The sequence below is a fragment of the Amblyomma mixtum genome, chromosome 1 (genome assembly GCF_055824585.1).
Source record: "Amblyomma mixtum isolate Tamu chromosome 1, ASM5582458v1, whole genome shotgun sequence".
Taxonomy (NCBI): Eukaryota; Metazoa; Arthropoda; class Arachnida; order Ixodida; family Ixodidae; genus Amblyomma; species Amblyomma mixtum.
In genome coordinates this window covers 184,821,941-184,843,747 of record NC_143012.1, presented here as the reverse complement: position 1 = coordinate 184,843,747, position 21,807 = coordinate 184,821,941, and the positions used below count along the sequence as shown (strand labels likewise).

General features: G+C 51.7%; 1 protein-coding gene across 1 annotated transcript; it reads left to right on the top strand.

The window, feature by feature from the left end:
- Positions 1-11,147: 11,147 nt before the first annotated feature.
- Positions 11,148-16,363, top strand: LOC149370196 (organic anion transporter 3-like). The gene is made up of 2 exons (XM_089577201.1): positions 11,148-12,321; positions 15,663-16,363. Exons 1-2 carry the CDS (start codon positions 11,148-11,150, stop codon positions 16,361-16,363), a joined length of 1,875 nt encoding a protein of 624 aa, XP_089433327.1.
- The last annotated feature ends 5,444 nt before the right edge of the window (positions 16,364-21,807 follow it).

Here is a 21,807-nt window from a genome sequence, read left to right as displayed (position 1 = left end):
TTTTTCGGGTACAATTTCTAGTACAAGGTGGTGTGCGTCCGTATTCTTTATGCTGGTTTTGCAGATTGCCGTAATTGACTTATGTACTAAGGTGAAGGCCTTGGGCACAGTCTCCGTCATACATCTCGTATCCTGTTACGCTTGTTCTAGCCCTGGCCCCGTATTATTGGATGGCAATGGATGGGCCTATTGCTCATGTGTTCTCTCATGCGTTTGCTATGTGCTTTCTTCGTTGTAGTCGCAACTTTCCCTTCAATGTAGTTGTATTTTCCGTCCATTTTTTCCAGGTCTTCACCGACATTGACATGGTGTTTCATTATTGCGAGTAAAGTTGCTCTCACCATCTCCTGATCGAGTTGTCCGATTTCTTTTAGTTGGTTTTGTGCAGCTTTTATGGCGGCCACTTCTGCTGATTCTGTCCTACTTTGGTACGTTTCGAATTGTTCGCCCTCCGTGATGGACATGGGTTGCCGAGGAGGAGGAGGTGGTGACGAGGTCGGCAGCCTTCGGGCTACGGCCGTGTATCTGTTTTTTCAGCCAGCGTGCGCTCCTGCAGACGCGGTTGTTGCGACGCGCGTCTTTACTCTATCCCTTTTTATCTTTCCTCTTATCTTTAAACTCTCTTCTATGTGCACGTGGCAGGGGTGGTGGCTCGGCTTGAACCAGTTGGCAGGCCCGAGCACTTTCCTTTTAATTCTCCTCTCAGTCGCAACCAACCAACGAACCAACCATGGGTTGCCTGGCGTGTTCCAGGTTTTTTAGTGCATTCATGTATTGTGCTTTTTGTCTTTCGATTTCTATATTAAGATGCGTGTTTTGTTCTCCTGGATCCTTGACTCTTCGATCGCTTTGAGCAAGTCGCTGGTAACCTCGAAGGAGTGGTGCAGGATGAAAGGGAGTTAATTATGAGCACTGTGGCCAGAAATTCAAGCAATTAGTTTAATTCTGGCTCTTTTACATCAGTACCATAGTTGAGTGATCATAATCAGTCTTAATATTAAACTAATTGGTTGTAGAAATGTGATTGTGTAAAACTTGTCATTTGCAAAATCGAATTTCTTTTGAAATTTTTGACTGAGGGAAAACAAAATATATATGCTATGCAAGCTCACATCCCAAGAGGAATATTTACGGATACTCCTCGGAATCCGCCGGCGGATGTCCGCCAGCCATCCGATGACGAACGTCCCTCGGACATACACAGAATCTCCGATGCGTATATCCGAATATGGACATCCGTAGGCATGCCCTATGGACATTCCAGCCTGGCAGTGGAGATTCGGACCTTACTCGGACCTACCACAGATATCCGTGGTTGACTGGGAACCCGACCGCGGCGGCCGCGTTTCGATGGGGCCGAACGCAAAAGGAGCCCGTGTGCTGTGCGATGTCAGTGCACGTTTAAGATCCCCAGGTGGTGGTGGTGGTAAAACTTTATTTCCCACAGTAGGGGTCCTGAAGGACACTCGGCTAGGCGCCAGGTGTAGAGGGCAGCTCCCACGTAGGCACAGAGAGCCCGAAGCTCTCCGCCGCCGCGCGGGCCTCCTGGACAGCCCGAAGCTGGTCGTGAAGTGAAGCACTCTTTAGTACTTTGTCCCAATGTTCCTTGTTCTGGGCGTAGGCGTCACTTGATGCACAGCCACACAGCATATGGGTCAAGTCTACACGTTCACTGCACTGGTCACACACATGTTGTCCGTCGTAGTCTGGGTTGATGTGCTTCATGCGCCAGGGGTTGGGGTATGCGTTCGTTTGGAGCCTACTCGGTAGCAGTAGTCGACGGACACGGGCGAACGCGTAACTCACTCACACTTTTCACGAAGAAACCAGAGGTAGCTGAGCAAGCAGCGATAGCACTAGCTCTCAAAGACTCGAGCTTCACGGATTGGCCGCTAGGGGGGCCGAGTGAGCGGACGCGTTTATTATCGGCTCCGCCAATTTCTGGTTCCTGTGCCCAGCTAAGTCCTTTCTAGGACCCACCAAGGCCCTCAACGGATCCTGGAAGGTTCACGGGCTCCAATCGCTAGCATCTTTTGGATGTGCCCAATGACCTCGGTGAGCTACCTGTTGAAAATTTCTCTGGCAGCCACGCCGCTGCGCTAAGCCTCGCCTCATCGAGGCGAGCCTCGCCGGCGCGCCGCGTTCCTCACTCCCCAACAGCCATGGAGGAGCCCGTGGATGGAGAGACCTTGAACCCATTGCACTGCCACCCTGGTGTGTGGAAAACTGTGCTCCATGCATACCGTAATCGGACCACGGATTCGAATTCGCCCCACAACACCTGGTATCGGCCACCGTTCAACCTAAACCAAGCGCCAGCAACGCCGGCGCGCCACCGGACGCTGCATCTGGGAACACCCGAAGCGCGTTCAAGGAGACGCCACAGCTCCTACGCATGACGCGCGCCGTCGTCCATAGAAGCACGCAACTCGCCGCACTGCCGGCGGGTACAATCAGAGTCGTCTTTCGCCCGCGAGGCGGCCTCTCCCTGGAGAAGATCCCGGCTCCCAGTATCCTGCAGGCACTTCACTCGACGCTCAGCTGCTCAGTGATTGGCGAGTTGCACATAAGAGTACACCCAACTAACAACACCTTCACAGTGGCGACGGTAGCGGAGGCAACAGCTCTGGCATTGGTGAAAATCCAGCAAATTACCTTAGATCGACTACAATACCCGGTAGCCGCGTACATCGCGGCCCCTCCAGCGGCAGTCAAGGGCGTCATTTCCCGGGCCTACTGGAACGAGACACCACAACAAATCCTAACTGACTTACAGTACAGAAACCCGGACGCTAACATTATAGCGGCCCGACGCATGGGTAAAACAACGTCCATCTTAATAACTTTTGCCTCAGGTCCCGTGCCTCACACAATTAAATATATGTGTGTGGCACACCGCTGCACCAAATACAAGGGAAGCCCCGATGCCTGCACAAACTGCAGGAAGCCTGGACACAGGTACGACGTGTGCCCTCTCCCGAAGGCTGGACTCTGCCCGCGGTGTGGCGAGAAGCACACCCCTCAAGAGACCCCATGCACGCCAAGCTGCATTCTTTGTGGTGGTTCCCACCTTACCGGTACCGGCTCGTGCAAAGCCAGGACCCCTCCACCTCGTAGACAGACCGCGCCGAAACCCAAGCAACCAGTGCCCACGCCAAAGGACTTTCCACCGCTAGTGCGTCATCAAGATCACCAGCGAGCCTGGACCAAACCCACCAGTACACCCCAAACCTCACAGCGGGAGGAAGAGATAGCTCTCCTGAGGGAAGAGGTAAGGCATCTTAGGGCAGCCATTAATTAAATCCCTCCTACCGTTTCTCCACCTTCTCCACACAACACTCCAAACCTCTTCACCTACACCCCAACCCTCCACACCCCCTCCACAAAAGAAACGCAGACCAGAAGACATTCCAGACATGGATTCTAAATTACAAAACTTTGCCCAACAGCTTGAAGCCAGTATTCTGGCTCAAACTCAAAATTACATTGAAGCCGCCATCACTAAGCTTACAGAAACTATTATCAGTCAGGTAACCTCTGCTATTCTACAACAAATTCCAGAAATAATTGCTGGAATGTCTTCACATATCCCAGCTAGCAACCCCATAGCTGCTCCCATCCTCCCCCCCCCACCCTCTAGCATGGCCCAGTTGACGGGCAATAATCTCCAATTAAGCATCCTACAATGGAACTGCAGGGGGTTTCGTCGCAAACGAGACCCCCTGCAGCAGCTCCTCTCTGCTTCCTCCACACTCCCTGATATAGTAGCACTTCAGGATGCTGGCACAAATTTATCGCTGCCAGGATACGCTCTGGTACCCTCCGACACCACTCCAAACCCCAGGGTTACCACGTATCTCCAACATTTCGTACCATACATTTGTCATGTACTAACCTCGCCGGTAGCTCACACATTCCTACAATTAATCCCCTCCACTCACAGATCTCAACCCCTCTTCATCCTCAACTGTTACCTCCTTCCGAGGCAACTGGTCTCAGATTTAATCTCTCTAATTAAAGCCGCCTCCAACGCTGCAAAAAAGGACCCCCTCATTATATTAGGGGATTTCAACTGCGCACATGTAGACTGGGGGTACACACGCACTAACAAGAGAGGAGCGGAATTGCGCAACACCCTTCAGATGACGGCCTCTCCATATATAATGATCTGAGCACACCTACATGAATCGGCAATAGTGTCACTGCCGACACAAGCCCTGATCTTACTTTTGGTCGCAACCTTCCCACACCGGTGTGGACAAACTCAAATGAGGCCCTGGGCAGTGATCATTATATCATAACTATACGCTTGATTTCGCCAAAAAAGCTAAAAACTACCGTGTCCGGATTACCAGCTGGGATAATCTTCGGAAGCACAGAGGGGCAAAAACATTAGAATCCCCCTTTAACGTCCACACATGGATGACAGAGCTGAAACAGGATGTCCAGGCATTCACGCAAACATTAGACGCCACCCCCGAGACTCCCGTTGCAGACAGTCGCTTAGCGCAGCTACTCCAAGCTCAAAACAGTATCCTCACACGCTGGAAAACCCAGAAGCAAAATCAGAAACTTAAGCTAAAATTAGCGCAACTACAGAAACAAATAGAAGAACACAGTGCCGCACTCAGTAAATCTAACTGGCACCAATTATGTGACTGATTACGAGGTAATCTCTCCTTCACCAGGGCCTGGCATCTTTTGCGACATATTATAGACCCCACTCAAGCTAAAAAGCAAACTTGGCTCACACTGAAAAGACTTACCCATTAAAATCGTCAAAATCATCAAGCACTGTTACGCCAACTCCAATCAACTTATACCACTGTGGGCCAAGCTGTATCATATCCCGACTATGTAGGCCCCGATCAACCTTCCCTCGACACCCCCATTATGGAGGTTGAAGTCAGAGCAGCCCTTATCAAGCTCCGAAACTCAACCCCTGGGGAGGACCAAATCACAAATGTCATGCTCAGAAATCTAGATGACCGTTCAATTTCCCTTCTCACCGACTACTTCAATGAGTGCTGGGAAATGAGGGCGCTACCTGCTGAATGGAAGCACGGGAAAATAATTTTTATTCCTGAACCAAATAAGCCCATTAACGCCCAAAACCTCCGTCCCACTTCGCTGACTTCGTGCTTGGGAAACTGTTTGAGCATGTCATCCTCACCCGTCTCACGCAACACATGGAATCCCATGGACTATATCCACATACTATGGTAGGATTTCGATCCCACCTCTCGGCACAGGATGCCCTACTGCAGATTTCACACGCTATCCTCAATGACATGTTGCATCACACCAGAGCAATCCTGGCAGTCGACCTCACCAAAGCATTCGACAAAGTTACGCACAGCGCCATCCTGCAGGGCATCCAAGAGCTGCAGTTGGGGCCTAAGACCTACAACTATATCCGGGCCTTCTTAAACGGTCGCACAGCCTCACTGCATATAGATGATATACAGACCCCCCCCCCCCCCCCCCCCTTCACGCTTGGTAACATTGGTACCCCGCATGGGGCGGTGTTATCTCCCTTCCTCTTCAACCTTACCCTCATCCCCCTGGCCAAGGCTCTCAGCCGCATCCCGCACTTAGGACACACACTTTACGCGGATGATATAACGGTTTGGACCACATACGGATCGGATGGCGACATAGAATCGACCCTTCAGGAAGCCGCTACAACTATCGCTACTCACGCGGCTAACATTGGCCTTGAATGCTCCCCCACAAAGTCAGCACTCCTCATAATCCGCCCGCGGCGCGTCCCTACCTCCCCCATCACGATCTACCTGCATGACACTCCCATACCGCAGACACCTACCCTCCGCATTCTTGGCCTGCATTTCCAGGACACGGGGAAAAACAACCTTACCCTGAAAGCACTAAAACAGTCCACTTACTCCGTTATCCATCTTCTTAGAAGGGTTTCACATTCACGAGCCGGTCTAGACGAAGCAGATAATCTGAAGGTGCTGCATGCCTTTGTGCTTAGCCGCATTCTTTACGCCACTCCTTACCTGAACCTCTCCTGTTCGGATAAAGACAAGATCAATGCTCTTATCCGCATGGCTACCAAAGCAGCGCTAAACCTACCAAAGAGCACTAGCACGGACAGACTCTTAAAATTAGGAATGCACAACACTATACAAGAACTTATAGATGCACATCGCTACACACAGTACCTTCGTCTGGCTGGCACGGAAACAGGACGATATATACTGGATTCTCTGGGAATTCGCATACCGGCACACACGACAGACCTCATCTCTCTCCCTCGCGCCATACACACCGCGCTTATCCTGAAACCCCTTCCTAAGAATGTCCACCCTGAATACCATCAATCCCGCCGAGTCGCGCGAGCGAAAGCTCTCCATAAAGAATATGGCACTTAAGAGGATGTGCGCTGGGTGGACGCCGCGTGTGGTACAGACCGTTCAGTAGCTGTGGCTTATCATCCATCAGCCCCCCCATTTACCCATTTCATTGACCCGCCTTGTTCCCCGGAAGAAGCAGAGGAAGCAGCTATAGCAATAGCCATTGCCCAAACCAATGCGGCTTATATACTAAGCGATTCCAAAACAGCCATTCTTAACTTCGCCCGCGGACGCGTCCATCCCCCCGCGCGGCAGATATTTAGAATGTGCACCCTAAATCCCGATAGGCGTATTGAGCTCGTGTGGGTGCCAGCTCACTCTGGCAATCCCGGAAATGAGGCCGCCGATAACATAGCCCGAGGACTTATTTGCCGGGCAAATGGCGACCCCAGCCGGGATTTCTCGAGGGAGCGGGCACACACGTTCTCAGAACTAACTCAACAAGCATGCCTTGCCCGTCGACTCTATCCCCCTCCCCACCCCCACCTATCGCACTTCCAACAAATCCTCTGGAGGCGACTCCAGACCCGAACTCTTCCTACCGCTCAGCTTCTATCCTACTTCCGCCATGTTTCCCCAGAGTGCACTCTCTGCGGAGAACCGCACGCCACCCTTGACCACATCCTCTTCGGCTGCCCTGCCGATCCTCCCCCGCAGGGACAGCCCGCCATCGGTACATGGGAGGAATGGGAGGCCCTCCTTGCGTCGCAGGACCCGGACGCGCAACTTCGCTGTGTGAACCGGGGTGCCAGTGCCATGGCCCTACGTGGCCTCGACACATGCGCGTAATGTGAGGGCTGTGCGGTGGCCCTGAGACATTGTACGGTCCAAACTCACTTGCTTAATAAAGTTTGCCATCCATTCGAGCTTCACAACTGTGTACAACGACTCTAGATCAGCCACTCGAGCTTTCGCCAAGGGCGAAATAGACAAGACGACGCTACGAATCTTAGGCGGAAGTAACATCACCGATCACTCCATCGTATGGTTCCCGGCACACATGGGCAGCTTAGGGGGTGGCCTGCGGAATCTCAACGAGATCGCACACGAGGCGTGATCGAAATCATTTCGGATACCTCCTGCTATAACTAGGGTGTTCTGCCCTGCAAGTTTTTTTGCCTCCGCGAAAAGCTTGATGAAGTCTCCCCTGTTTTTAGGTGGGCTATATATGTTTATAACAAAGGTGCTTTTAGCTTTCCTTTTCCTTTTGGCAATTATTTCAGTTATCACGTGTTCTAGGTGTGTGTCTGCTATTTCCCCATGATTTATTGCTGTTATTTTGTCGCTAATGAGTGTTGCTGTTTTCCCACGTGGAAGTCGTTATGATACCCAAACCAGGCAAAAAACTGCAGATAGAAAATCTCAGACCTATCTCGATAACATCGTGTCTGGGCAAGCTTTTCGAAAGAATCATCACTAAAAGAATACAAAGACACCTAGAAGACGGAGTATGGTACCCCAACACCATGTTCGGCTTCAGGGAACATCTATCGACCCAAGACGTGCTGCTTCGGCTCAAAGAATAAGTACTAGAAACAATGCCAAGCAAAGGGGAAAACGTAGTCATGGCCGTGGACATCAAATGGGCCTTCGACAACGTATCCCACGCAGCAATCATGGATGGCATCAACGCCACCAACTGCGGAAAGAAAACACACGACTACATGAGAAGCTTCCTCACAAACAGAACTGCAATGGTGGGTTTGGGAGACCTACGAAGCGAGGTCTTTCAAACACCATGCAGGGGAACTCCACAAGGCTCAGTGATATCACCAGTGCTCTTCAACATATCAATGATCATCCTAGCCAAAGAGCTCAGCCAGATACAAGGGATCAGACACGCAATGTATGCGGACGACATCACCATATGGACGAGCGAAGGCTCGTTAGGGAGCAAACAAGAAAGTCTACAAGCGGCAGCGACCTGCATTGAAGGATACATGAAGAAGAGGGGACTAAGGTGTTCCACCAAAAAGTCCGAACTTCTCAGAGTAGGAAGGCACCCTACAGAGGCTAACCTCGAGGTGAAACTAGAAGGGCAGAACACACCGGAACAAAGAATGATAAGAATACTCGGTATGTGGCTGCAAGGTAGCAGGAAATGCAGCCACACACTCAGCCTGCTACGCAAAGCGGCGGAGCAAGTAGGCCGAATGATAAATCGAGTAGCCAGCAAAAGGCATGGCATGCCTGGTGAACAGCCTGATAGTCAGTCGAATAACATACTACCATACCACGTAACCATCAAAGCTGAAAGAGAGCAAGCAGAAGCTATCCTTCGCAAAGCATACAAGATAGCCTTACATCTACCAAGGAACACGTCCAACGAGAAGCTAATGCAACTAGGGCTTAACAACACTTTTGAAGAGCTGAGTGAATGCCAAATAAAGGCACAACTTCGAAGACTCAGCGACACAAGGACCGGAAGAGCACTTCTGACTAGGTTGGGTCGGGAGACGGAGAACCATCAGAACAACAGGGTAAACATACCAGACGCACTAAGAAGAAACATAAGCGTACAATCCATCCCCAGCAACATGGACCCAAACCTCCATGCCAGCAGGAGGAGAGCCAGGGCAGAACACTATGAAAAAACCATAGGGCACAGGGACAGCACGGTATACACCGACGCCTCCCCGTACTATGGTGAACGAGGAAATAAAATAGTGGCGGTAGTCGTCAACCACCAGGGAGAACATATAACGAGCCTCACGGCCAGGGCATCAAATGTAGCAGAGGCGGAGGAGATAGCGGTAGCCCTAGCAATGAGGGAGGGGGATAGAAAGAGGAGACCCCTGAATATCCTAACAGACTCACAAGAAGCGTGTCGAAACTACACAAAAGGAAGGGTAGGCAAAACGACACTCAGGATCCTCAGCGAGGGGACACCCTCGGGGAGGAGAGAGAAACATAACATAATTTGGATACCAGGCCACGCGGGGGTCTGGGGCAACGAAAGGGCGGACGAACTAGCTCGAGGGCTTACTATCCGAGCTGGGGGGTCACAAGCCCTGGAGGAGCTCTGGACTAGCCTAGGGGCTGGGTACTCTGAAACAATAAGTTTATACAGGGGGCTAAGATACAAATACCCCCCACCACACAAAGAGCTAAGCAAGGAAGAAGCCGCAAAATGGCGGAAGCTACAGACAGGCTCCTTCCCCAACTTTTATATACTAAGCAAGATGTTCCCGGCACAATACCGCGCCACATGCCCTTGGTGCGAAGCGAGGCCAACACTATACTACATATCATGGGAATGCGATAGAAACATATCGCTCCACAAACACTGACACACCAAGTACGGAGCAATGGGAGAGCCGGCTCACCAGCTGCGAGCTAGAGGCCCAAAGGGCACTCATAGCACACGCAAGCGAGGTGGCCAGACTCAGTGGAGCCCTGGACTAGGGGACCACCCAAGGCTAAGGAGGCAACCTCAAGACATGAAGAGAAGACTTGAAGACGACCTCCACCGCAGGCTGAATCTTACAAATCAATAAAGTTTCTACTCACTCACTCGGATACCTCCCCTATGGTACCCCTTTCTCGTTTTCTTCTTTCCTTCCAACCTTCCTCCCTTCCCTTACGATGCGGTCAGGTGTCCACCGAGATACGAGAGACAGATACTGCTCCATTTCCTTTCCTCAAAAACCAATTTACCAATTTCCCTCCACTACGGCACCTTTGTTCCTTTCTCCTGGGCATTCCTTCTTTATCCCTTCCTTACGGCGCAGTTCTGTTTTCTACTACCTGCGACATGTACGGCGCCATTTCCTTTCCTCAAAACCAATTTCCACAAAGCAGGGGTGCGAATTGTTAGGGAGTTCCTAAAGATAACTGTAAGATATCTATCGAATGGATCAAAGAGAGAAGCGAACGAGGAATTCCGCAGGGATGTCGTCAGGACCACACGATTTTATGGTATCTAAGTTTAGTGCGGCCTCATGTCATTGCAAGTTCATTCATGTCCGCATAATGTTTGTATTTCAAATTCTTCAATTAAACATTTTTTTCTTAATGTTTGCTTTTTTTTCGAAGGGAGGGAGTATGTTGTGTGCTTAGTATTGGTTTCGGTTTCTGTTTATCGTATTGGATTTGTACTTGTCTATGTGCATGTGTATTTATTCGCTATATATAATCACGTGGTTCCGCCCCTATATAAACCCACCGTGCCCAAGTGGAAATTCATCATGTCAATCTGAGTGTGCACTCACTTTGTGCGGCCCCCTAGCCCGACACTAGAAATTTTTTACAGTTGCGCGGTTAAGGTAAAATGATTCCGGTCTCAGAAATGTTTTTTTGTATGGTATGGTTTTGCATTGCAATATTTTTTTAACTTCTGCATATAGGCTTGCATTTGATATTTCACGTAATCGATGTAATTGCTGATATGAAACGTTTATTTGCAACCTCTCGTTCCACTCAGGCTACTTCTCATAAATGCTGCGCTGCTTAGTTGTACACGGACAAAGAAACTGAACAAACGCTGAGGTTAAGCGCAACCTCAGCGTTTGCCCAGTTTCTTTGTCCGTGTACAACTAAGCAGCGCAGCATTTATGAGAAGATGTTTCAACTAGCCTAGTCTCAAGCACTTTTTTCCCACTCAAAGTCATTGTTGCTCCGTTGTCCCTCGACAGAACGAAGAAGAAAATAAGAACGGCGCACGAGCAAGGCTGTTTTCAGCGAAGGCGCCGCCATCATTACAGTTGGGTCTTAGAAATCGGACACAGACGTCCAGGTATTTGAACAGCGCCACCCTTGCGAACAGATATGACCACCGTTGGAAGAACGAGTCGCACGCCAAAGAAAAGTCGACGCCCCAGCGGCCGACCTTCCGCAGAACCACCGATGCCAGGGATGTCCCCCGAAGAAGCTCCGCAGGAGGTGGGCGCGACCGTCTCTTCCCCCGCTTCAGCAACCACCACTGTCGTGCTGACGTCGCCTCTGGACCACATCCTCATTTTCGGCCACGGCTGGTTCCAGAGGCTCGTTCTGCTCTGCACCACGCTGGCTTTCTTCGCCACCGTGCTGCACGCAGCGGCGATCACCAGCCTCGCCCGGCCCGCTGACCACTGGTGCAGACCGCCAGTAGAGTACGCCCACCTGCCTTCGGAAGTGTGGAAGAACACTAGTGTGCCACTCGCCGCTGACGGCGTGACGCGCCACAAGTGCCTTCGGTACGAACCGCCGGTCCCGTCTGCGGAAGACGACGGATTCGAGAGCAGGAGAACGGTTCCTTGCGACGCCGGTTGGGATTTCGAGGCAGATGCCGCCTCTGGCAGCCCCGTCAACTCGATCATCCAAGAATGGAACATCGTCTGTGCACGTCATTGGATCATGACGGCCTTGAGAGCTGCGTACATGTCGGGAGGAGTTATTGCTGCTCCCTTCGCAGGAATGGCGGCTGACAGGGTCGGAAGGCGTCCCGTGCTGTGCGTTTCGCTCTTCCTACTCGCCTTCGCCGGCATAGCACTGGCCTTCTCCAAGACAGTACTCGCGTTCGCCGTTCTCCGCGCCCTGCTGTCCGCCGGGGCCGCCAGCGTCCTCGTCACGTCCACCGTTGTGCTGTTCGAGGTGACCGACACGCAGCACCGGGCTCTGTTCTGCAGCCTCGCCACAGCCGGTGGCAGCCTCCTGGCCTCAGGCTACAGCGCTGTCGTGTACGTCACGGTCTCCGACTGGAAGGCCGTCCAGATCATGTTCATGGTACCGACGTGCGCCCTGATCTTTGGCGTGTATTTAATGGAAGAGTCACCCTGCTGGCTCCTTGCTGTCCTGGACATGCGGCGCGCAGAGAACGTGCTGTCGTGGGCGGCGCGCGTCAACGGCGCCGACCCGGACGTCTTCAAGCATCGCCTCTCTTCGCTGAAGGTTGAACTCCAACGGCAGCAGGAAAAGCAGCAAGATCCCGGCAGCTATGACGCTTCCTCGCCGCCGCCTCAAGGTGCTCACCTTTGCCTTCTAAGCACGATGGCCCGTCACTGCAGTTCATAGAAATTGCGACACGCGTCGCAAGGCATAATCGGATTCATTCCTAAAAATAGCGCAGAAATAGGAAACATAGCATCAAGAAACAATAATAGGTCAAACCTCCTCCCAACAGTCATTTGCAATTCGATAAACGAATGTGACAGCTGTGAGTCAGCTCTTTTTGTGAGCTGGTATTTGATGCTACGGTGCATCTTTATGAGCTTCTTTACAGAATCCTTATCTATTACCAAATATAGCAATGCCCGAACCTCATTCTGGGGCCCAAGTCCGAGCTCTGGAGATCTTTGATGGCAGCTTCAAGACCAATTTTTTCATCTGTCACTTCTGAAATGATGTAGCGTGGTGTTCCTGAGGGGTCACGCCGCGAGGGCAAGACGGGAAGACGATAGAGTGAGACCTATAGCTATCATATTGCTCCAGAACGGAACTCCAAGCGCTTTATTCATGTACACCACAGCTTTGCGCTGTTCCACTAGTTTGCGGGTAGGTGGTGATCACTACAAGCCAGAGACTCAAATCCTGATCCCGGCCCGGGCCTGCTACCTTATCCCTCTACTGAGCAAGTTCGTCTTGAGGCTCGGCCCGGGCCTGTTCCCACACCAGAACAAGAGATTAATGGCTGCGCGCCAGTTCACCTCTACTACGCAAGTAAAGAAGTGGCCCGAAAAGACGATCAAAACGCATTAACGCTTGAAATATTTATTTTCGTAAACATAAAAAGAGAGCAGAAGGCTGGTTCATCTGCTCGGATTTTTGAGCAATGATCTCGTTTGTGTGTAGCCATGAAGTTCCAAGAAGCAAATGAAGAGGATTGCATACACGTGTCATAAAGAGCTTTGGGTTACCTCCAGATTTTTAATGTCATTTTTTAAGGCTCACGATGTATGAATATTAAACGTCCTCAAAGCCGTGATATCGACATTGCCTTTTTCTTAATGAGCGCGATTTGAAGGGTTAGACTATAAAAGCAAAAGCACGTATTTATTGCCTATAATATGTGTTAAAAGATGCTATGTGGTCTAAACTGATATGCGTTTCCCCAATGGCGTTTCTAGTAGCGTATAGATGTGTTTTGGAGAAATCGAAGGCGCATAAACAAAGACTAGCTTGGAATATTCAAATGAAGGTCATTATTCAGTGGTTCTTACGAGGATTCAAATGAACGCTTGCGTGCAGTAATACAAAACCTAGCAGATGTGGAGTGCCTTTTGGTTCCCACGGCGTGTGCTCGCTTTTAGCTTTAATTGTACAAGACAGTGGTGCTCTGCAGTTTTGTGGGCAAATGCACTCGTGTTAATGAGCCGAGATGTCAGGAGTCACGCTGAAATAAGAACGCCGCGGCAGTGCAGCCCGCTGATGATTTTGCGCTTTAGAAACTGCTTAGCAGTCTGTTGGTCTTCAGTCACTGCAAAATGCCTTTTAATTGTTCTTGGACACTTGGACACTGCACCGTCAGTGGCGCTGAAGAAACGCGCTCCACAAATGGCGTAGCTACACTTTCTTTCATTTTGCGTCAATCAAGAACTTCCTGTAGAAACGCCAAGATTCCTTAATTTGCGAGACGTCCCAGACAGCAGGTAAACAAAAAAAAACTATTGTTTGTATTTTTTCTAACGTGAAGAAAATTCAGAAATATCAGAACCGAAAAATAAGCACATTAGCGCTTGTTCTATTTTTTTTTTCAGCCTGTGCCTTTGCCCTGTTTCATCCGCGTTGCTGATAGAACGTCCCAAGTGTACCGACCCTTGCCATAATGAATCACAAGCCCTAACACAGGACTTCCGCGCCCGAGCCCGGCCAGGGCCCGCAACTTCAAGCCCGGGCCCGGCCCAGACCCGGCGAAACCGCGCATTTTCCGGCCCGGCCCTGAGCCAATGCGGGGTTCTAGTACCAACGCCACTCATGAATCCATATATGCTTACCATAAAGAATTCAAAATTGGTAAGGGCAGGAGAAAAAGTATACACTCATGTGACAAAGGTGATCCTATGCGGCACGTACTTCGTCGTTTGTTAGAGCTATCATGGCTAGGGAACAGGTGGGGAGGGAGGGAACAGGGGGGAGGGAACAGATGTCTCCCCGCAAGGGCACCCCACCGGAGTGTGTCCTCCGTGACCACCCCGCACATGCGAGTTTATAGTCTGCGCGATCGCGTGACTACCCTGTGCACGTGCCTCGCGCTATGATGCGCCAAAGACAGAAGCGTAGTTGCCTCACTTTCATGCGGGGAAAATGCAGTTATTGCAAAAACACAAAGATGAATGATAGCTAGCGCTTGTCAGCCGCACTTCCGAGCAACGTTAGTAGAAGTAACGTTGCTTCCGAGGGTGTAATCGCCACTGCATCTGTTTTTTTTTTCGGTAGTGTTTGTACCCTCTTCAGCAAACCGTTCACCACGACAATTAGCGTTGCTTGGCACCAACTTCAAGGCGCCTATCCGCCGTGCCATTATCCAGCAGAGTGGCGAGCAGCCAGGTAAAGGAGTAAAACTGAAATTAGTAGTGAAACTTACCTACAGGAGCCCGCTTATGCCTCCGCTTATAGCTGTCAACTATATGTTTTCAAATTTTCTCCCCCCTCTCCCCCCCGCCCCCCACATGCGACTAGAGGTGCTTGCCGGATTCAATAGTCACTGCGCCTACTTCATCCTTTTTCACATTATTACGTGACCACATTTTCAGATCTTGACATAACTGAATTGTTGCATTCTTTCCCAGTTTTATTATGCACTATCTACTTCGTATGTTGTGCACTGTCCTATACAGTATTATCGTTGAAGTTCTGCAGTTCTTGTTTCATTTGAAAAATGTATGTGTTTTGTATAGTACACCAAATGTCTGTATTCCATCATGTTTCATGCATTTCCCCTAAAGTAATGCCCAGTAGGTCCCTGTAGTAATCTGTATAAATAAATAAACAATCAGCTACAAGTAAAGAAGCAGCGGCGAATGCCCCTCAAAGCGTTCCCCGCCCACCCCCTTCCCCGCTGATTCGTGACATGCCATGCCGCGTCGTGTCACGTCATGCCATGTCATGCTATGCTGTACTGTGCTATGCCATGCTATGCCATGCCATGCCATGCCATGCCTTAAGTCGAACTACAAGTATTGAAGTCTAGTCAAGGCAGTTCCAAGGAAATTCTCTTCCCACGTAATTATTCAGAAGTATGGAAAGGGTGTAAATTGTTCTGACGGCATCCCGGAACCACTCGCAAAAACTCGCCATTCTTGAGTGCTTCCTGCTAACCACTGAGACCACGCTTTCAGCGCTTCTTGACCCGCTTGTTGATTGCAGACGTCCATATGACCGTGCTGCTGCGGAACCAGTACCTGCGTCAGCGCTCTCTGTTAATCTTCGCGTGTTGGTTCGTCGCGTTCGCCGTCTACTACTCACTCGCTACGGGCCAGGTGATGAGCTCCAGCCAAGGGGCACGCATCGCGGTGGTCCCGCTCAAGCTGGCCGGGATCTTCGTGAACGTGCTCATCATCACTTACGCCGGGCGGCGCCGCACCCTGGCCCTCAGCATGGCCGCCCTGGCCGTCGTGTCTGGAGCTGTGGCTACGGCGCACGTGACCCAGGCTCCCAGCCACGTCCAGACGGGCGTCGTCGTGCTGTGGATTCTGGTGTTCGAGCTCTGCGTCATCACCCTCTTCATCCTGCCGGCCGAGCTGTACCCGACGGTGGTTCGTGGAGCGGGGCTCGCCCTCTGCTACAGCTGCGGACGCATGGGCGCCTTCGCGGCCGCGTTCCTCAGCGAGATCCGGTCGGCAGACACGAAGGCCGTACTGTACGCCGTGGCGGCCGCGCTGTTGCTCTTCTGCGGAGTGTTGGCGCTGGCGCTTCCGGAGACGACGGAGCTGCAGCCGGCCAACACGATGCGGGACCTGGCGGCCGAAAAGTGGCACCTGCACTCTCCACTGAGGGTCGCGCGCGGAGGCGGCAAGCGGAGGCGATCCAAGCGTCGCGAATCCGGCATCCCGAAAAGCAACAAATAACGCCGAAGCGGGAGGCCGGAAGTGAAAACCAAGATGCGCGGTGATTGAGTGCGTGTGTGTGTATAGGAAAGTGGGGGGGGGGATTATTTATATTTTAAGAGCATATACGCGAGCCTCTCGCTTATTTTATTTTATCGTTGACTATTTCCGTAGTTACTGGCTAGTCTCGTTAAGCGCATGTAAAATAGTTTCGCTTCCGGGATAAGAATGTGTGCAAGGGACCTTGACGGACACTGCTAAAGAATCATTGTAAGACTGACACTATCGATCCGTAGACCGCACAGAATTGCATTCACAACCACTTTGAAATACGGAACCTTTTAGTGATTTTCCGGCTCTGCTAAGGGCAGTCAGAAAATTCTCCACCGAGTGTTCTCGCATGTAACGAGGTCCGATACTCTCCTCTTGTGGCGCCACGTTCTGATGCGAAGAACTGTGTGATGGCCAGTGTACAGCATGGCAAAACTACGCATCTTCCATTAATAGCGAGTCGGACGGCGTAGGTCATATTCTTCGTAATGCGAATCCTGTAGCCTTCCCCAATGCTTGGTGCTTCTGGTACATAATCTCTATAGACTATACGCTAATTTAAGTCTACAGATACGAACAAGTGGCGCGGGGCTTGAGCGTCGCGAGACCGTCTGAGCGGTCACTTTTGCGTTCTGCAGCGCTAACTGCAGGATGCGTGCCAGAACCAGGTCTTGTTGGAAGGTCTGCCTTTGCATTGTTTTTTCTTTGCTTATCTCTTGGTCACTGTTCGTGTTCATCTGGTCCCCTGATGGGTTGCTTGTTTGTTTTTGTTTGTGCTCGCTCACCGGTAACTGGAGTTTCCAAGTGTCGATTAATTTACATCAATAAGTTTTCCCCAATCTAAATTTGTTCCGTTCTACACGTATTTTCTTGCCTCGTCAACTTATGAGCCCCTGTGTTTTCTGTGATAGAGCTGTGGGTTCCGAACTTGTCTGCACACCGAGGAAGTTACCTCATGTCACGCGCACGTTGGGCGCCAATGTGAGAATTTCTGGTTAAAGCGGCGATACGAAATCCAATTTTCGCACACGCATTGTTCAATGAATTTAATTCCCAACACGTCAGTCAAGTTACAATCCCCCGAAGTTGCACTTGATTCGGTGCGGTAGATAATTTTTAAACTAATATTTTTTTTTTTCGTTTTGCAACACGGCATACCGACGCCGTGTCGTCTGCTGAGCGCTGCCCTCTCCGTTGAGATGCTTGCATGTACGTCGTAGATAGCCGTTGGCTGAAAAGTTTTTTCTAGCTTAGCAAAATAAAATGCATTTTCCATATTTTCGGAAGGCTACAGCATAGTACGCGAACTTGGTGATTGTTGGGAAAGTCTGCTTGTTCATGGGGCCAGTCTTCAGATTGAGGAAACGGATACTGATGGGCACCTGCTGTATTTGCACTTAGAAGCATGTTATTCGTATGTTTCGGGTGCGGTTTCTCTTCACCAGCCAAGTGCTCCCGCATGTGAGTTGCGGTGCGTGCCACGCTTTCGCCGATGTGTGCCGTGAAACGTCGTGGGGGTGGCGTTTCGTCGCCGACTAACAAGTTCTTGCCCGCTATTCGCTGGGTCTATAATTAAACTGAAATCAGGACAAAGTGACACCAGAGTGAAGCTTGCAGTACGAAATGAGCAGAGAAAAAAACACGAACGCGACAGCTTCACGGTGCATGAATGCTTGACTCGATATATTTATTTATTTATCTATTTATTAGTACCTCAAAGGCCCACTGGGGGCATTACATGAGGGGTGGGCATACATATCAATGAAAAAAAAAATCAGTGATGAATGATTTGAAGTATTCCAGGCCAGGATGGATGAAAGCTTCAGCGGGGAGGTCGTTCCAGTCTCTTGCGGTCTGGCCGAAGAATGATTTCAGGTGCGCTTTTAATATATATATAGGTGCGATTTTAATATATATTGCCGCACTTAGTTTAGCCATCACTCTACCCGCGCCCCCTTGCGGTCTGTCATCGACCTTTGTCGCGCGCCGGACTTCGTCCTCTTCTGCTCGGTGCTAGGGCCTGCCGGTTGCGCTCTGCCCAGTGTGCTCGTCAGGTACTGTTCTGCCAGGGACAGAACGTCCTACCGGCGTCCGTGACATTTTTGGTGGAGGTGCTCGATACGATCTATGTACGAAGAGGTCCCAGAAACCTCTAGCGCTCAGCCACACCCCCTGGACACGACACCTGTCCACAAGTCAAGCCGCCGCTTGAAAGGCTTAGCCCCCGAGTACAATCCCCTCACCGCGCCATCCCGCAACATGACCTCTACGGTGGCCAGCCAGACCTTCCAGCAAACTGTGAGTTCGCCACCGCTGCTTCTTCATTGGCCTCGTACACCCGCGTCGTTTCATGGTGACAAGTTTGAAGATGTGGAGGACTGGTTGGACGGGTATGACAGGGTCTCTGAATTTAATCTGTGTGACGAGGACCGCAAGCTTCGGAACGTCTACTTTGCCCTCCAGGACGCCGCCAAGACGTGGTTCGAAAACCACGAGTCCGCCATTCACATCTGGCAAGACTTCCGGCGCCAGGTGCTGGATACGTTTAGCAGCAACGAACGGAGGGAGCGTGCTGAATTGGCCCTGCAATCGAGAGCGCAGCAGCCAAACGAGAGCGTGGCGATGTTCGTGGAGGATATGACCCGGCTTTTCAACCGCGCTGATCCTTCGATGTCGGAAGCCAAGAAGGTGCGCCATTTGATGCGGGGCGTGAAGGAGCAATTGTTCGCTGGGCTCGTGCGCGATCCTCCGGCTACAGTCGCCGATTTTGCAAAGGAAGCGGCTGGCATGGAGCGCGCCCTGCAGCAGCGGTTTGCGCACTACGGCCGTCCGTCAAACATCACTGCTGTGGAGTGCCACATGCCGAGGCCCAGGGATCAGAACACCTCCCTCCGAGAGCTCATCAGGAGCATCGTTCGCGAAGAGCTGCAGAAGCTTCGCTCTCTGGAGCAGCCTCCCAGTGTCAGCGCCATCTCGGAGGCTGTCCGTGACGAGATACGCCGCACGGTGCAGCCCACTCCACCTCCGCAACCGCCAGCGCCCTATGTGATGGCATACAGCGAGGCATTGCGAAGTCCTGCGCCACCACCGCCGGCGTTCTACTCTCCTGCCCCTACCGCGTCGTCCCACCGCTTCCAGTATACGACAGCGCTGCCAGACGACGGCGACCCCCGGAGGTACGGCCGCCGTCACCGGACATAATGACGAACATCCTCCGCTCACCGACGTTAGCATGCGACCCGACCTCCGACGCCACGCCGCGACGACCTTTCGACGCCCAGAGACGCCTTCGCTTGACGCCTCAATTGGACAGTCTGAACGACCCTTAAGTCCGACGACTTTTCGACGAACGGAGACGCCTCCGCTTGACGCCCCAACCCGACCGCGAGAACGATCCCCTAGTCCGACCTCCCTTACACAGCGTTTTTCTGAAAGTGACCAAGCTTCTGCTGAAATCCCGGTCATCGTTGATGGCCGCCGCGTGACTGCTCTCGTAGATACCGGCGCCGATTTCTTCGTCATGAGTCGTGGTCTGACGCTTGTCCTGAGGAAAGTACTGACACCTTGGCCTGGAAAGCACATCCGGACAGCTGGAGGCCATCTGGTGACACCGCTTGGCGTCTGCACCGCTAGAATGGAGATTTGTGGTGTCACCTTCACTGCCTGCTTCGCTGTGTTGGCTCATTGCTCGAAGGACCTCATCCTCGGGTTAGATTTTCTTCGGAAACACGGTGCGATAATCAACCTCCGCGAACTTGTCGTGACGTTCTCACCTCATTGTGCCATAGCCGACAGCAGCGAGCCCGACAGGCCTGTTTTTCGCGTGTGTCATGACAATGTCACTCTACCACCACGCTCCAGTTTGTTTATTACGGTGGAATGCTCCAACCTACGCGCTCCTCACGGAGTTGCGGAAGGTAACCTGTCGTTACTGCTGAGTCAACAAGTCTGCGTTGCGCGGGGTGTTACTTCCCTCCGCGGACTGCGAACGCAGCTTTTTGTTACGAACTTTAGCGCCGAATACCGCCACTTGCCGCAAGCAACCGTCATAGCCTATTCGATGCAATTAGTGACTCAGTCTCCCACTGCGCCTTGTCCCTCAACGGTACCCATGCATCGACGCCTGACGCCCCCGTTATGACTGACGTGAACCCCGACCTAACCGCCGTTCAGAAACACCGCCTCCACATGATCCTCGACTCTTTTCGCGACTGCTTTGCGACCACTTCTAAAATTCGGCAAACATCAGTCACTAAACACCGCATTGTAGTGGATGAAGGCGAGAGGCCTATACAACACCACCCGTATCGAGTGTCTGCGAAAGAACGGGAGGTGATTCGGAGGCAGGTTGAGGAAATGCTCCGCGACGAGGTTATCCAGCCGTCAACAAGCCCGTGGGCTTCGCCCGTTGTGCTGGTCGCCAAGAAGGATGGCACTCTTCGATTCTGCGTCGACTATCGTCGCCTCAACAAGATTACTAAAAAGGACGTTTATCCGTTGCCCCGAATTGATGACTCGTTCGATCGCCTTCGTCATGCCCGATACTTTTCCTCTCTTGATCTACGCAGTGGGTACTGGCAGATCGAAGTCGATGAACGTGACCGTGAAAAGACCGCGTTCATAACCCCCGACGGTTTGTACGAGTTCAAGGTGCTCCCCTTTGGCCTGTGCACCGCTCCTGCCACCTTTCAAAGAATGATGGACACTGTCCTGGTTGGCCTCAAATGGCAGTCGTGTCTCGTCTATCTTGATGATGTGGTTATTTTCGCTGCGACCTACGAAGAACATCTCAAACGCTTGAGTGCAGTATTGACGGCCATCCGATCAGCCGGTCTATCTCTAAAACCCGAAAAATGCCACTTCGCGTACCAACGGCAAAAGTTTTTGGGCCATGTTGTGACACCTGAGGGTGTCAGCCCCGACCCCGACAAGACGGCCGCTGTAGCTGCGTTCCCGACTCCCACTGATAAGCGAGCTGTGTGCCGGTTTCTTGGCCTCTGCGCATACTACAGACGCTTCGTGCAAGACTTCTCCAGGCTGGCTGAGCCTCTCACACGGCTGACAAAAGACGATCAGCCTTTCGTGTGGGCACAGGAACAGCAGGACGCCTTCGAAAAGCTCCGCAAACGCCCACAAACAACGCCCATTCTTGCCCATTTTGACGAGGAGGCGGATACAGAACTTCACACCGATGCCAGCAACATTGGCCTCGGTGCAGTCCTCGTCCAGTGGCAAGATGGTGTTGAGCGCGTGATTGCTTACGGCAGCCGCATGCTGTCTCGGTCCGAGGCCAATTACTCAACCACTGAAAAGGAGTGCCTAGCTGTTGTGTGGGCGATAACGAAGTTCCGGCCCTACTTGTATGGTCGCCCGTTTCGGGTCGTAAGTGACCACCACTCACTGTGTTGGCTTGC